Source organism: Trachurus trachurus (genome assembly GCF_905171665.1).
Source record: "Trachurus trachurus genome assembly, chromosome: 10".
Taxonomy (NCBI): Eukaryota; Metazoa; Chordata; class Actinopteri; order Carangiformes; family Carangidae; genus Trachurus; species Trachurus trachurus.
The window spans coordinates 9,654,634-9,670,159 of record NC_139894.1 but is presented as its reverse complement, the minus strand read 5'-3'; the positions used below and the strand labels follow the sequence as shown (position 1 = coordinate 9,670,159).

Genomic DNA, 15,526 nt, shown 5'->3' with positions numbered 1-15,526 from the left:
TCCCTCAACAGAGATAACTATAACCTGGATGAATAAGAATATTCACAGGCTACAATTCTCATCAATTTTTACGGATCAACTATTGAAAGCATCCTCACAGGAGGCATCCTACTCTGGTTTGGCAATATCACAGATCAGGACCATAAGCTCATCAAAAAGACAGTAAAAACAGCTTCATAAATCACTGCCAGAGGTAACAGATATCTACTCCACCTGCTGCAAGAACAAGGCTCCAGATATCCTAAAGGACTCTTAACACCCAGCACACAGCCTGTTTGCCTCCCTTCAAGCAAGTGTCTGAGAGGCATCAAGCCACGGTGTTGCCAGATGCAAGTGAGATTTTCCAGCCCAAAACCTGGTCAAAAACCACGATAATGCACAAAAACACGCCTAAAATTGTTAGGGACCTTTCGCCCACTGGGGGGAATTTTTCACTCGTTATTTGGCCATAACTTTGTCTTTTGGTCAAGAAGTCAACCTCAGTCCATATCTACTAAATATTGTTTTGGTGGGGGTTTTTTTCTATAGGTTTTTCAATAATTTAAATGATAATTTTGAAGAATAAAAAAATGTCACAAAATGATGGTTTTTCTATAATAAATGATCAGAGACCAGAGGTTTTTTATGTTTTATCACAGACTTTGACATGTCAAAGATTAGTTAAAAATAATTGATGCATAATTAATTTTTGTGTATCAGATTTAAACTTTTTCACCTTAATGTATCCTTAGGGGACGTTTTGGCCCCATGGACTGCCCTCATAACCGCATTTTTTCATTACACTGCCATCACGGTATATTCTGCAATGTCGGTGCTTCCCTGGTTGGAAAGAGGTCAACTTAATTTTTATTGTCGATCATCAGATAACTTTATTTACCTTACTATACAACAGGCCCATGCAAAGAAAGCTTTCTGCACTTATATGGAGTTTATCAGCACTGTTTCTTTATGTGTGTGTGTGTGGTCCCCTAAGGATACAAGGTGAAAAAGTTTAAATCTCTTTTTTTTTTTGGTAATCTCTGACATGTCAAAGGCTGTGATAACACATAGAAGAAACCTAAACTAAAATCCATCATTTTGTGTGTGCTTGTTTTTTAAATTAGTTAAACCAAAGATATTCAATAAATTTATAAACCGTCTTTGGTTAAACCCCCTGAAATTGTCATTTAAATAAAATCCGGATTTCCACTCGCGTTACTCTCGCGAGTACAAACAACTCGCGCGTATTCGCCACTCCCACTACTACTAAACCGTTTGGTTTTTGCTCCCACTGTAAGTACCACTACGAAACTACAGCTCCCATAAGCACTATCTTCACACAGCGCGTGCTCATTGGTCCATCTTTCTCGACGTCGCTCTGAACAGGAAGTGCTGTGTCGAACACACAGTGGAGATTTGAAATGGTGGAGCAATTTGGCGGTACAAAGCTGAAACAAAACTGGGGAAACGCGGAGAGGAGACCAACCTACACAGGGAGACAGAGGAGAAAGAAGCAGAGCTGAAACCAGCTTCTGAATCACGTCACTCCGCCTCCTGTGCTTCATCCCGCGGCTCTGCATTGCCACAAAGGTAAACAACCCTCCCCCTCTCTCTCAGCAGGTCACAAGCAGAAAGTACATGCAAACTTTTTACATTCAGATACAAACCATTCCGAATGAAGACTCCATATAAACATGCGACGTGATCTATTACGATCTAGTGATGAATGTGAAACGTGCCTTGCCACAGAGCGGACGTTGACAAAAGCATCCAAAACAAAGGCTCTATTCGAAACCACCTACTAACGTCCTGCCTACTACACTCAGCCATGTGCTGCATACAAATACATGCAACTACATACACATTGTGCGATTTAGTATGTCGTTCCGGCAGAATGTATTTTGTTAAAGCAGGTTAAAGGTCTGTTTTAATTCCCTCTCTAGGGCTGCTAATGTAATTTTATTAAGTTGTGATATTCACAATTGTCTAAAGTTGAAGCATCATGTTTGTACTGGACAGAGCAATGCTCTGCAGGCTACACAGATATCACCACATTCAATAATGTTTTTAAAATGATCAGTGTTTTTTATTTTTATTTTGCTAAAAGGATAGTTCACCCAAAATTCAAATTGCACTCATTATCTACTCACCCTCATGTTGACTAAGGGCTGGGAGAAGTTTCAGAGTTATCCGTGGCTTCTCTGAGTTACAGTGGGGCTCCGTGCAGCACTGCATGTCCATATAACGGTTGCAAATGGATACCACTTTTCTTTGTAACAAAAAGACACACCAAAAAACATCCAAATACCTCCATGCTGCTCGTATGTAATGTCTGGCTTGTATTGAAGCCCCGAAATGCGAAATTGTCCCGAAAAAAAAAAAAAATTCAAAAGTCTACATTTCAAGCTTGTTTGCAGCGGAAGCTCCTCTTCCTGGTCCGTCCAAATCTCGCGCAAATGGAAAGAGGAGCTTCCGCTACAAACAAGCTTGAAATATAGACTAATTTAATTTTTTTCGGAACAATTTCGCATTTCGGGGCTTCAAGACGGACATTACATACGAGCACTATGGAGGTATTTGGATGTTTTTTTGTTACGAAGAAAAGTGGTATCCATTTGCAACCGTCATATGGACATGCAGTGATGCACGGAGCCCCGCTGTAACTCAGAGAAGGCACGGAGGAAATTTCAATTTTGAGTGAACTATCCCTTTAAGCTAACAGGCTGGATCATTATTATAGCTACAGGGCTCTCAAGTTTTGAAGTGAGTTCAGAGTGAGATTTTACCAGCGGCAGCGGGGATTTGGTTGAAGTGGGGATGGATGTCTGACAAATGACCATAAATTCATTCAAACAAAAATATTTATTATTTATGACTGGAATAAGTTAACCACGGGCGTCATGCAACCCAAAAATTGGAGGGGGCACAGTGAATGCAAATGTGCTATTGCGCGCACAGCGCGCACAAAATTTTGGGGAGGATGCCCTCAAATCACTTATTTTGGGCACTTATACAGGACTCTACACTAGTATTTGTTAGTTTATTTTTAGAGCACAGCACAATGAAAAATGTTTAAGTAACACATAATTTAACCTTTAAATAATGTTGAGGGTCTAAACCATTTTTCCTCAAGTTGAACTTGTTCAACACAATATTTGATACAGATGCAATGGTCTTTCCTGCCACTAAATCACAGTAGCATTGACTGATTAGTTGAGCCTGATGTAAACATTAAAACTCAGTAACCAATCACACAGGCAGCTCCATGTTGTCCCTGTGTGATGTTCAGGGACGGTCAGGACAGTCTGAGGACAGAGCTCTGAGGTTGAAGTCTATAATAATGAGATGAGATGAGAGACACCTGTGACTGTGACAGGTCTACTCTGTAGCTTCGTCTTGACCACATGTCATGACCACAGGAAACTCCGCTGTTCTCCGCTCCACCGCGATGAGCGCTTTTTTTTTTTTTTTAATTAAGCTCCTACTGTAAACTGGCGCGGATCCGGTGTGTTTATCAAAGCTTGGTCGCCGTGCTCAGGCACCAGCTCGGTTTGAGCTGCGTTCATGGAGTTAAGAGGCTGCTTTCAAACTCCTCACGCAGTGATCAGTGTCGGCGGCTTTTTGACTCGTTACTCACTGGTCGTCGGTGTTTTAGCGATGGTACAGGCTCAGGCCAGTAGGCTACAACAGGTAACAGTGTTGTTGTCTCTTCACCTCTCTCATGTGATCAGTGCGCCCTCAAATCTGTTCCACTGTTAAAGCGACGGGTGGACGTCACCGTGGTAATTTAAATGCGTGAGAAATACAATGTGTGGCGTGTGAGCGTGTGAACGGGTGGGAATGCGTGTGTCACACGCCAAATGCGTGAGACTTGAGAGCCCTGTAGCTACATCCGCCATGGACCAGTTCTGCGTGCCGTGCTCGGTAGCCGCCATATTTGCAAGTGAAAAAACTAGAGGTCGACCGATAGTGGATTTTTAAATTCCGATATAATAACGATAGTTTGGAGCCGATAGCCGATTAAAGCAATACTTACCGATCTGGCATTTCACTCAGCACAGCACAAACATTTGAAAATCAACAGCTCCACCTCACAAGTCCCACCCACCTGTCCCTCCTCCTGCACCTCCACGAGCCCCCTCCCTCCCTGCTGCATGCGTTGGCATGGCAACGGTAAACAGATCAGGAACGCGAGTGAAACGGGAACAACACAAACAAACACAACACCGGAGTTTTAAACCGTATAAACGGACTCAGTGATGATGACTGATGAGTTTTATAATAAACTGTTGTTAGCCTACTGCTACTGGAGACGCAGGGGAAGTGATTGTTACAGATTACAGTTCTCAACGAGCCGGGCTGGCGGCCGGACCAGCGCCACCTGATGCGCTGGTTCAGGCCGAAAATAAATCCAGACCGAGCCGAGTCGAGCCGCGCCGGTCCGGAGTTCAACCGGGTCCAGACCGCTGAGAACTCACAGAGCTAAGGGAGCTAACAGTAGCCTAGCCCTCTAGCCGTTAGCACTGGATGCTTTATAGAGTATCACTCGGGGCTGATCACTATCAACGTTACAATATCAGACATGAAACTCCGCGACCAGCTGCGGCTGCAGTTATTGGTCTTTTAAAAAACTATTTATTTCCAAAAACCTTCTTTCTTGTGTGTTGTGACTCTAGTCTCCTCTGCTCATGTCCTGCTACTGCTCTGTCAATAAGCGTTCTTCCTGGTCGGGAGGGGGGAGAGGAGGAGAGGGGTGCACAAAGTGATTACATATTAAGTAGGTTCGGTCGCTCGTCAAATCTTATTAATCGGACCGAATAATATTATTGGTCAGACTTTTCTCAGAATTATATGAGAATGAAAAAATGATGAGTTTTTAACCCTGTTGGGTTTCTCTTACATTTTAATGTATCATCAGATTATTAATAGCATTTTAACTTAGACAAAGAAATGTGCAAAAGTTCCAGAAAGGTAAGTATTGCTTTAATCGGCCGATACCCCCCCCCCCCCCCCCCCCCCCAAAAAAAAAAGGTATATATTATTTTATTATTATTATTATTATTATTATTTTTTTTTAATAATAACATATAGCTATTAGCTAGTGTAAAACTAAAGGATGTGGGACACTGAATCATCCCTGGACCCTGTGAGTGACGAACAGCCGAACTCCATATGTAAACATGTTTGTTTACATCAGAACAGCTGTAGTGAGGACGTGACGCTGCAGGAGAGGAGACTGTAACTAGGACGTTAGCTCGTGGTGTGGTTACGCCGTACATTAACAGGTGACTGTTTCACTACAATTAGCCTACTGTGTGGAAAACCCATAGCCTGTAAAAAGAAAAACCACGCTGTAATGATCGTGATCGAGTTAAACGAGTGTGTTTGGAGCTGACGGGAGGAGAGAAAAAAGAGAGCGAGACGCACGTAGCGGCCGTGATATGACGACCCCGTCCCCGCTGAGGAGGAACTCGGCTGTTATGGAACAGGACCTAAACCAAGTCGAGTAGAGCCCATAGAGCCCAACTTTGTAGTGTAAAGAGCCATTATTGTGCGTCTGCCCCAACTCTGAAGCTGAAGCGGCGCTCTCTCTTCCTCCTTCCCGTCTTTCTCTAGCTGTCCTTTCAAAATAAAAGCACAAAAAGCCGGAGGGGAAAAAAAAAAAAAACACGGACTCGTGAGCTGGTGGCGGTGAGATATTTAGCGTGGCAGCCGCCACCAACTTATCTATGCAGGGACCCTGTACATATATGATTAAGAGAAAATTGTTTCTCATTAAATAACAAGAGAGTTTCGTTCCAGTCAGCCCCTCCACCTGCCGCCTCTCTTACTGCGGTCGCACCGCACCTGCAGTACCCTCACCTGGGTCACTTCTCCGCTGCTGCCGCTTCTCTCTCAGACAGAGAGCGGCAGGGAAGAAGCAGTTTATGGCGCTGTGGAAAAAACTGCAGCCATCGGCCACTATCGGAGCCAAGTTCCGCTGATTCCAATAGTTTGTAAAACGTCCTATCGGACCGATTAATCGGCCAAAACGATTAATCGGTCGACCTCTAGAAAAAACGTCACTACGCATTTACGGCAACACAAAGATACAGATATACACCGTCACAAAAGTAATTAAATTACTGATTACTTCTTTTAAAAGTAATTAGCTAGCTACCAGGCTTGGGGAGTAACAGATTAGGCTACATGTAGCCGTTCGGCATAAGTTTAGCCATTGTCTTATATTTAGAAATTTACCGGATGTTCAGAGCGTTTCAATTTGCAAATTTGGTACCGAAGTAATCCAAAAGTAACTGAAGTATTTCGGTACATTACATTCATTTTGTGATAACTTGATCATACTGAACATTATTTCCCAACAAAAATAATGTGGCCTATGCTATGCTGAGTGTCTAGCCCGTGCATGTCCGTGGAGCTGTGTGCCGCGGACATGCACGGTTCCCTACGTTGCTGTGTCAGGCAGATGTCTCCCACGGAGCTCTGCCCCGTTTCAGAGGTGAAGGAAGCCCTAAGTGGAAAGACGTCGCCTCCGCGATGTAGAATGTGTTCAATTGAAAAAGTGAAACTAACACATTATATAGGCCTATATGTCCATTACACACTGAATGAAACATCCCATGTCTTTATTTATTCAGTTTATTTTAATAGTAATAATTATGACTAACATTCAGTGAAGTCCTAAAAATCAGTATCTCCAAAATGGAAATATTGTAAAGGAATTCTTTTTTTTTAAAGCATTTTTAATATAGAAATGTTGGCCTTCTGAAAACTATGTCCATCTATATGCACTCAATACTTGGTTGGGGTTGAACTACTGGAAATTGACTTTTCCGTACTTATTTGTTAATGGTGAGCGCCCCCCACCCCGGGAAATTCCTCTCTTTTTTGGTCCTGACCCGTTTGCATCCCTGACAAACAAAGCCGACAGACATGTAGCGGATCTCCGTTTAAAACATTGGTGCACAGTGATGTGCGCTAGATGAAATGCACTGTCCTTCTGAGAAAAGATGGCCCATCCGATTTTGTACTGGCCCACCCAAAATTAAAATTCTGCCTACGCCACTGGATAGTCAAACCTGCTGCTTGTTGCATGTCATGTTACAACTCTCTGTTTCTTTAAGCATCATGGATCACTATAATCATTTTTGCCCATTTGGGCATTTTGAGCTGACCATTATGTGTGCTGTGTTGCAGGGCATATGCAGGGCTGTAAACTAACCTTTTGGCTCGCCAAGGGGACCGGTAGATGAAAAAATCTACCGGCCAAGTAAATTTTTTACCGGCCAAATAATAAATAGCCTCTTTTTGTTAGTTTCAGCACTTTTCATTGAGATACCAGTATTTTACAGCAGTATGCTTAGAAAAGAAGCCAACGCCAAATAAAATTTAATCTTATTAACTGAATAATAGGGCTGCCCCCAAATAGTCGACCAAGCACTGGTCGACCAAAAAATCATTAGCCGACCAAGATTTCATTGGTCGATTGGTTGCAGGAAAAAACAAACAAACATTTGGAGCCGTGTCTTGTCAAAATTAAGTCAAAATCATGACTGAACTGTAGCCTATATGAAAGGCTATAGGGCCAGATACAGGAAGTCGGGACACTCAGTCCCTGTCAGTTTTTTTGTTGTTGTTGTGGTTACACAGCGCGGCAGGTCCCTACTTTTTTTTTTTTTCGATTAGTCGACTAATGGCTATAAATGACGACCACTGGTTGACCAAGAAAACCTTTGGTCGGGGGCAGCCCTACTGAATAATACGGGTGTAAGAAAATATCGATACGGCACAATATTGCGATATTTTGAACGGCGATACTGTATCGATACATGGACGCCAAGTATTGATATTTTATTATATAAATTGAGATGGGAAAAAAAAGGTGAATTTATTTTTTTGGTACTAAAGTAGTAGTTGCTTGTTCAGCCCAGTAGATGGTGTTGTTGGAGGCATCAGAGGAAGAGATCAGGAAAGCCCCATCATTGTTTAAATCACATGTTTTATAAAGTGTAAAATGTGCCACAGTGCGACCGACACCGACTGATAGGCTACTCGTCCGTAGCAAAGCAAACCCCAGTGAAGTGTGCTGGATGAGCTCGGCTTTCTACGCCGTGAAGGACCAGGAGAGACCGGGGCTGCACCTGGTGCACCGCCGCCGAGGCGTCACCTCAGGCGGCTTGTCAGATCACCTAAACGGGGCAAGCCAGGCGGCGTCTGTGCCAAGCTACATGCTAATCCACACACGCTAACAGCGCCTGCACTCGTGCCACCAAACGTCCGCTCCCTCGTCAACAGGGGTTAAAGTTCTCCGTCGCCACGACGGATTTCCGTCAATGGGAAAAAATGAGGGGAGAAAAAAATGGCTACACGTGTTTTTGTTGTGGTTTACTAATGCTGCTCTCAACCAATAAAACTAGCCAGGACCGTTGCATTACCCTAGTGGTTCTCAACGGGGAGGTGGGGGGATGTGGGGGGGGGGCGCAAGCACAGGAAGGGAGGGTGGGGGTCGGCTCCCGGTCGGTAATTTCTCCCGCTAATCAGTAAAGGAAAAAAAGTAAGATTGTGGGGGATATTTTTCGCACTTATCTGGCAACCCTGGCCTGCCTGCACGTGAGCCATGGGTATGAGCCCGGTGACATGACTGTTACTCGCTGGAGGCGGATACCGGTACGTAGTAGCTAGCGTTGGGTCTCCTGCCGCTGTTGACCTCGGCACGAGCGGACCTGTTGGTCCGAGTGTCCGCGGTCCGAGCAGACGTACCAGCGCGCATTCGTTTTTTTTTTTTTTTTTTACCGTGCACATCCGCAGTGCACCGCTGCACGGACAAATAGCAGAGGAAACGGGCCCTTGAATGGCTGGTCCAGACCCCTAGATTAATATGAGATTTGTTTTTGCTCCCCACTAGACCAGCTCTGAGTTCAGTTTAAGTTTCATATACTCCAGCCATTCTTGCCTTGTTGCCTACAATGATAGGAACCAGTAGGCTACTCAATGTTTAACTGAAACAAATCTGAAACAAATGTTCCCTTCATGTTCTCCTCAGAGTACACCAGAATGCTTAATTTATGTGTTAAAATCACAATTTTTTTCTGGGGGGGGGATGCCCCCAGACCCCCCTACAGGGGTTTGGTGACTCACCTTTTTTACCACTTCGGAGTTTGCAGGCAGTGTGCATCTTCAGGTTTATGCATGCAGAATCATTTATTGAAGAATCAAAGAAACAACACTTTTAGGACAAGGTTCCTTCATCAGGTTTAAAATACAAGGCAAAAATGACGCACACCTGACGAAGGAACGCTTGGGGGGGGGGGGGGGCTTGCATAAGAAATTTCAGTCAAAATATTTTTTTTGCTTTAACCCATGTGTCAACAACACGGATTACTGCAGACTGTTCAGAGCTTCTCAGCGTAATGGAGGAGCCGCTGTGTTTACGTTGTCACGGAAACCAGGTAGAACCGGAGCACCGCGAGCGCTGCAGCCCAGCTGGAGGAGCTAATGCTACATGAGCCGACCATAGACTGTAGAGCCGACAGGCTCCGCTAGCCGCTAAGCTAACGGGAGTTGGTGTTGTTGTGGTGCGAGATGCCGTGGTAGGTTCCGATCACTGCTCAGCACACGGGGAAATCCACAGCTGTTTGTGTGATGGACGAGTGTCTCTCACTGCCAGTGTCTGTGTGTGACTGCAGCCTTTATTGCAAGACAGGACGTGGAAGCGCAGGAGTGTAAATAGGCTATGTCAGTCTCAGATAATAAGGTTATTTCATTTTCAATTTAACATTTTTAATTAAATGTAAAACTACATATTTAATTTATTTTTACTTGTAGTAGTGCAGCAATCGTTTGTATTTAATTAATTTGAACTAGTATGAAATACAAACAGTTCAGTTTGTCAGATGCATATTTTCTGCATCAATACAAATGATTGAAGTGAGGTAAACAGACTGAGAAGTTTATCTTATTAGAAAACACAGATGTTAACAAAGTTTTCATTTGGTGATGAATTACTACTGTCATTTAATGTAAATATAGGCCTACAACTCGGATTTTAAGATGCATAATACAGTCTTAGTTTTTCAGCGAACTATGTAATATCGCAATATATTGCAAAATTTGGATATCGCAATATATCGTATCATGATTCGTATCGTGAGGTCCTTGCCAATACACACCCCTACCGAATAATCAAAACATTCCAAATTGGGAAACTTTAACATGGCAAAACTAACAAACACAACACTCCTTCTATTCTATTCTGTATTCTATTACTCAGTGTGACTGAGTAATAGAATATTCACACTATATTATTCTATTACTCAGTCACACTAGGTAGGCTATGTGTCGTCGATGACAAATAGGCACGATATGTTTATAGAGTATGTCCTCTACCTGTTTAAAACATCACGTTTCATGCCGAGAAATCAGCAGTTTATCGTAAAACGGCAACAGAAGAATGTATTTTGTGTGACGACGCTCTGCAGACTACAAATCTGGTGTCCCACAAAAAATACGTCACCAACTGACACGGTAAAGGGCGGCATTTGGTGTGTGACGTCACCTACGCGACTTGTAGTCTTTCTGGTTACGGATTCTTCTGAATTTTATTTTACAATAGGTTTACAACAAACTGCTGATTTCTCGGCATGAAACGTGATGTTTTAAACAGGTGGAGGACATATTTTTTTGTCATGGCACAATTCAAACGGATCACGAAATAAATCTTGGACTCCCGTTCATTTCTATGGAGCCTTTTTTCGAATTGAGGACCCATGGGGCCGTTACTTCCTGCTTCCGCTTCGGCACTCTATAGGCCTATTTGTCAGTCTATAGCTCTGTGAGCACAAGAGAGATAGACACGCACACAGGCACACACACAGCTGCGTAGCGGAAGCGCTTGTCAACCGGCGCAGAGAAATGCGCCTCTGGTGTGAAAGGGAGGGCTGTGCGGCCCTTTGCAACGCTTCCGTGGTGTCCGCGTGTGTCACTGGTGTGAGGCTACGTTGCTTCTGAGGGAACTGTTTTCTTCAGCGGGGTCGTCGGGGGAGCTACTTCAGTGCAACACACAACAACAACACAGGACAAGAGGGACAAACATTTAGGGGAATATTTTAGTCACATTTGGTGAGTGGTGACCATTAGTTTTAGGGCTGACCCAATTATCATATTTTGATAATCAAAGCTTCGCGGACATAAAATCGATCAAAATCGAAGCTTCGATGGCCGGGGGTGCGTGCGATCGTAACGTCCGACGGGGGACGGGGGTGGAGTGTGGGGGGGTGTCGGCGGCGACCGTAACATCTGACCGGGGAGGGGGGGAGCACTGCATATCCAAAATCAGGCAGGTGCCAAGTAGCCTACTCATTTTAATGTAACAATTGTCGATGAGAACTGTGTCAAAAAGGAAAAAGGGAAGGAGAAAAAAACAATCGAATCGGCACATTTTTTGTAAGACAACCTTTCTCTTGACAAATTTTGGAAATCAGATTTTAAAGGAGGTCAAAATACCCCAAGGATCAAACACCACAACTCTTTTCATCCTCTCAAAACAGCAAAACAGTCCGTTTAAATGCAAAGGAACCACTACTAGCCCTGCCCCGCCATTCTACTGGTACCAGGTAGGGGTGGTATTATGCAAATTCAAAAACTAATGACATCATTGTCAAACAACTGAGAGAACAGCTTGTAAAACCACATCGATTTCAGCCTCGGGTGCCTGCAAATTTTTGTCAATTCTCACATTTTTTGGGCCAGAAGGCAAAGAGTCTTCAAAAAGTGATGTTCCCTTCATATGTCCCCTTTAATTTTTAACAAGTCAACAGAACACTGTGGAAAAATATTCATCATACTCCCAAATCACAAGTGAACAAAAATACTATAAAGATACTACAAATTAATATGTTTTCTTCTGCTTTTCTACCAATGTTTGTAGCTTGGCCATTTCATTCCTGTGACAAGGAAGGAGCAAGATGGAGAGCTGCGTCTCTGAGGAATGGGCTCAGCATGGACCCATGGAGGATGCACCTCCTGTTAAAGATGCACCTCCTGATAAGGATGCATCTTCTGAAGAGGATGCACTTACTCGCAAAGTTGCATCTTCTGAGGAGGATGCACCTCCTCGCAAAGTTGCATCTTCTGAAGAGGATGCACCTCCTCGCAAAGTTGCACGTTCTGAAGAGGATGCACCTCCTTGCAAAGTTGCACGTTCTGAAGAGGATGCACCTCCTCGCAAAGTTGCCCGTTCTGAAGAGGATGAACACATGGAGGATGCACCTCCTGGTAAGGATGCACCTTCTGGAGAGGATGCATCTTCTGAAGAGGATGCACCTCCTGGAGAGGTTGATGAAAGTGAAGCAGAGGGAGACATTGACCTGCACTATGTGGACTATGTGGACCATGTGGTGGAGTCAGATCATTCCTCTTCCTCATCCTCCTGTTCTGACCTTCACACTGAGGATGGAGAGAACGAACACAATCCCAAAAGGGAGTGGACTTCAAAAAGTGGGAAAGTCTGGCTTCCTACGAATGCAGAGACCACCCACTATGTTCCTTCTAACAAAGGTTCGACTCCTGGGCCGACACGGTACGCCATCTCCAGGATTAACAACTTGGAGTCCTCGTTTGATTTGTTTCTCACTCCGCAGATCATCAACATCATCGTCAAAATGACGAACCTGAAGGGAAGAAAGACAAAAGTGCCTAAGTGGATCGATGTCGATGTCACAGATGTGAAAGCGTACATCGGGCTTCTGATTTTGGTTGGTTTGTACCGGTCCAACAAAGAATCCACTGCCAACCTCTGGGAGGACCAAACTGGACGTCCGATCTTCCGAGCCACCATGAGTTTCTCCAAATTCAACCGAATCAGCGCCAACCTCCAGTTTGATGACAAGAAGAACAGATCCGGCCGTCTCAGAAAAGACAAGCTTGCCCCCATCCGTGTGATCTGGGACATGTGGACACAACGCCTCCCACTGCTTTTCAACCCCGGGGAAGATGTGTGTGTTGGCGAGCAGCTTGTCCCTTTCAGAGGCCAGTGCGAATTTCGCCAGTATATGCAGAATCATGAAGGAATGTCCGGAATGAAAATCTGGGTCGCTGCTGATGTCGCCACTTCGTATGCCTGGAACTGCCTGATCTATACTGGAAAGGCCTTGGGCGATACTGGGAATGTCTCCCAGGGAGAACGTGCTGTCCTGAAGTTGACGGAGAATCTTCGAAGGGCCACTGTCACATGTGACACTGTCTTAACAACGTATTCACTTGTGCAGGAACTTCTGAAGAGGAATGTGGCGATGGTCGGGGCCATTAAAAAAAACAAACCTGAGCTTCCTCCCAAGCTCCTGCAGACGAAATCGAGAGCCGCCCAGTCCTCTATTTTCGCCTTCACAAACACAACCACCGCAGTGAGCTACGTTCCCAAGCGGGGGAAGAACCTGGTCGTCCTCAGCAGCAGACACAGAGACATAGCTATGAGCAATGATAATAAAAAGAAACCTGTGATCATCAACGATTATAACCGCTGCAAGGGAGCTGTTGAAAACTTGGACCAGGTATGAGCCTTTACACATTACAGCATGCATCTATTCCAGAATTAGCCTGCTTACTTTTATTGAAATGATGTGCCTGTCTGAGATATACTGTATTTGGTGATTTTTTTTTTTTTTTTTGTAGGCCATCCGCACCCATACCTGCAGAAAAAAGGCCTCTCAGTGGACACAGGTTCTTTTCTCCAACATGATCGACGTGTCCGCCTTCAACTCCTTTGTGATTTACACTGCTGTGAATCCCAATTGGAACAGTGACAAGACGAACAGGAGGAGGCTTTTCTTAGAGGAGCTGGGGAAGAAGTTGGTGTCTGGAGAAATGGTGAGGAGATTTCACCTCCCCCATGGACCGTCGTCTGCTGCTACTAATATGGTGCATGGTATAAAGGTCTCAGCAGCAGAAGCGGCTCCCATAACTGACCTGCCCACCAACGGCTCCAAAAAGAAGAGGGCATGGTGCTGGATGTGCCCGAATAAAAAGAGGAAAATTGACACCAGTTGCATCAAGTGCACCAAGTACACCTGCAAAGATCACAGAGTCTCATGCTGCAGGTCCTGCTGGATCGACGGAAGTATCTCTTAAGTCCACTCACCACCTCAGAAAACCAACAGGGGTGTAAGGAAATTTTGCGATATTTCATTTAGCAAAACTGTATCAATACTCAAACACGCTGTATAGATTGACATACAAACATTCACGGGGTGGTTCATGTTTGTGTTGCATTTAAAATTCCAACTAATTGGCCACAGTCATTCAGCCATCAACTCCTTTGCCGCTCTGCTAGCATTAGCTAACTTAGCACAGTCAAAAAAGGAAAAAAATAGCAATATATTGTACTGTTGCCCCTGTATCGTATCACCAGGATCTTGCCAATACACACCTCTAAACCACACATGCACACACACTTTTTGTTCAAATACTATGGAGCAGGGACCCCCCTGCTATTGTATAAGATTGGGTTTTATATTCAAGTGGGCCTATTGTTAGTACAGACATACTTTGTTATGAATACACAGGCTCATATAGTCAATTTTATTTCGTTTTTTTTATTTTATGCATGTGCAAGGTAACAGTGGAGTGTTCGCACCAACGCCATTTTTAGTTAATCATAAATGTGAAAACAAAAAATATTCTAATCAACCAAAAATTTTGTGACCCCCTCTGTTGACTACCTCTGTTATTAATATGTAATGTTTGTTTATGTCACATTTATCTTCTCATTTTCTGTAACAGACTTTCAGAACATAGCCTATGAATGTTGATTGTAAATAAATTCTGATATTGCTAAATTGGGCTACTCTTCATCTGTTTCACGCTGTATTAAACATTGTTTCATAAAAAAATAAAGATGGGCTAATTTCAAGCAACAACAAAACCATCTGACACCTCCCCAGGGCTTACTAAAGTTACCGGGGTGTCGAACTGAAATACACCGTGGGCCAAATTTTAAAAATTGGTTCAAGTCTAGGGCTGGACTGGTTCAATGTTTACTGAGAACTTATTGAAATGACCTTATTGCACAAATTGAACCCGAAACTAACAAAGCCTGTAAGTTATTGTATATAAAACAACATGGCTCTATCTGCAGCTTTCCATAGTAATTTTTAATTAGTAATGCACAACAAATAGCAAGAACTGACCAGACCGATTCGTACTATCGATTAACTTTTTTTTTATTAGCTCCTTATGTCGTCAACTTATGGGGGCTTGCACGTGTCTTCAGTCATATTTTGCAGCAAGAAGTTACACAGGAGGACTGACAGTATGTGCCACAGTCCTGTGACAGAAGGGCAGACGGCAAATTTACAGGGACATCTGCATGTGCATTACCTGTAACAACGGCGCTGTAAAAAGAAAAAAAAAAGACGGCTTTGAGTAACACTTGTTCTGGTTATTCTGCATACATTGACTGACTGTTACACACAACTCTGAAATGTTTATTGTTGAGAGTTGTGCTCTAACTACTGGGTAAGAGAGTAAGATATTGTTCTCTGTGAGAATTTAT

The 15,526-nt window shown here is 43.8% G+C and overlaps 1 protein-coding gene across 1 annotated transcript; it reads left to right on the top strand.

Annotated features, from left to right (window-relative positions):
* Positions 1 to 1,379: 1,379 nt before the first annotated feature.
* Positions 1,380 to 14,635, top strand: LOC310992558 (piggyBac transposable element-derived protein 4-like). Its single transcript, XM_083980641.1, has 3 exons — positions 1,380 to 1,569; positions 11,906 to 13,526; positions 13,648 to 14,635. The coding sequence occupies exons 2-3, from the start codon at positions 11,943 to 11,945 to the stop codon at positions 14,101 to 14,103; spliced, it is 2,040 nt and encodes a 679-aa protein (XP_083836767.1). The 5' UTR covers positions 1,380 to 1,569; positions 11,906 to 11,942; the 3' UTR covers positions 14,104 to 14,635.
* The last annotated feature ends 891 nt before the right edge of the window (positions 14,636 to 15,526 follow it).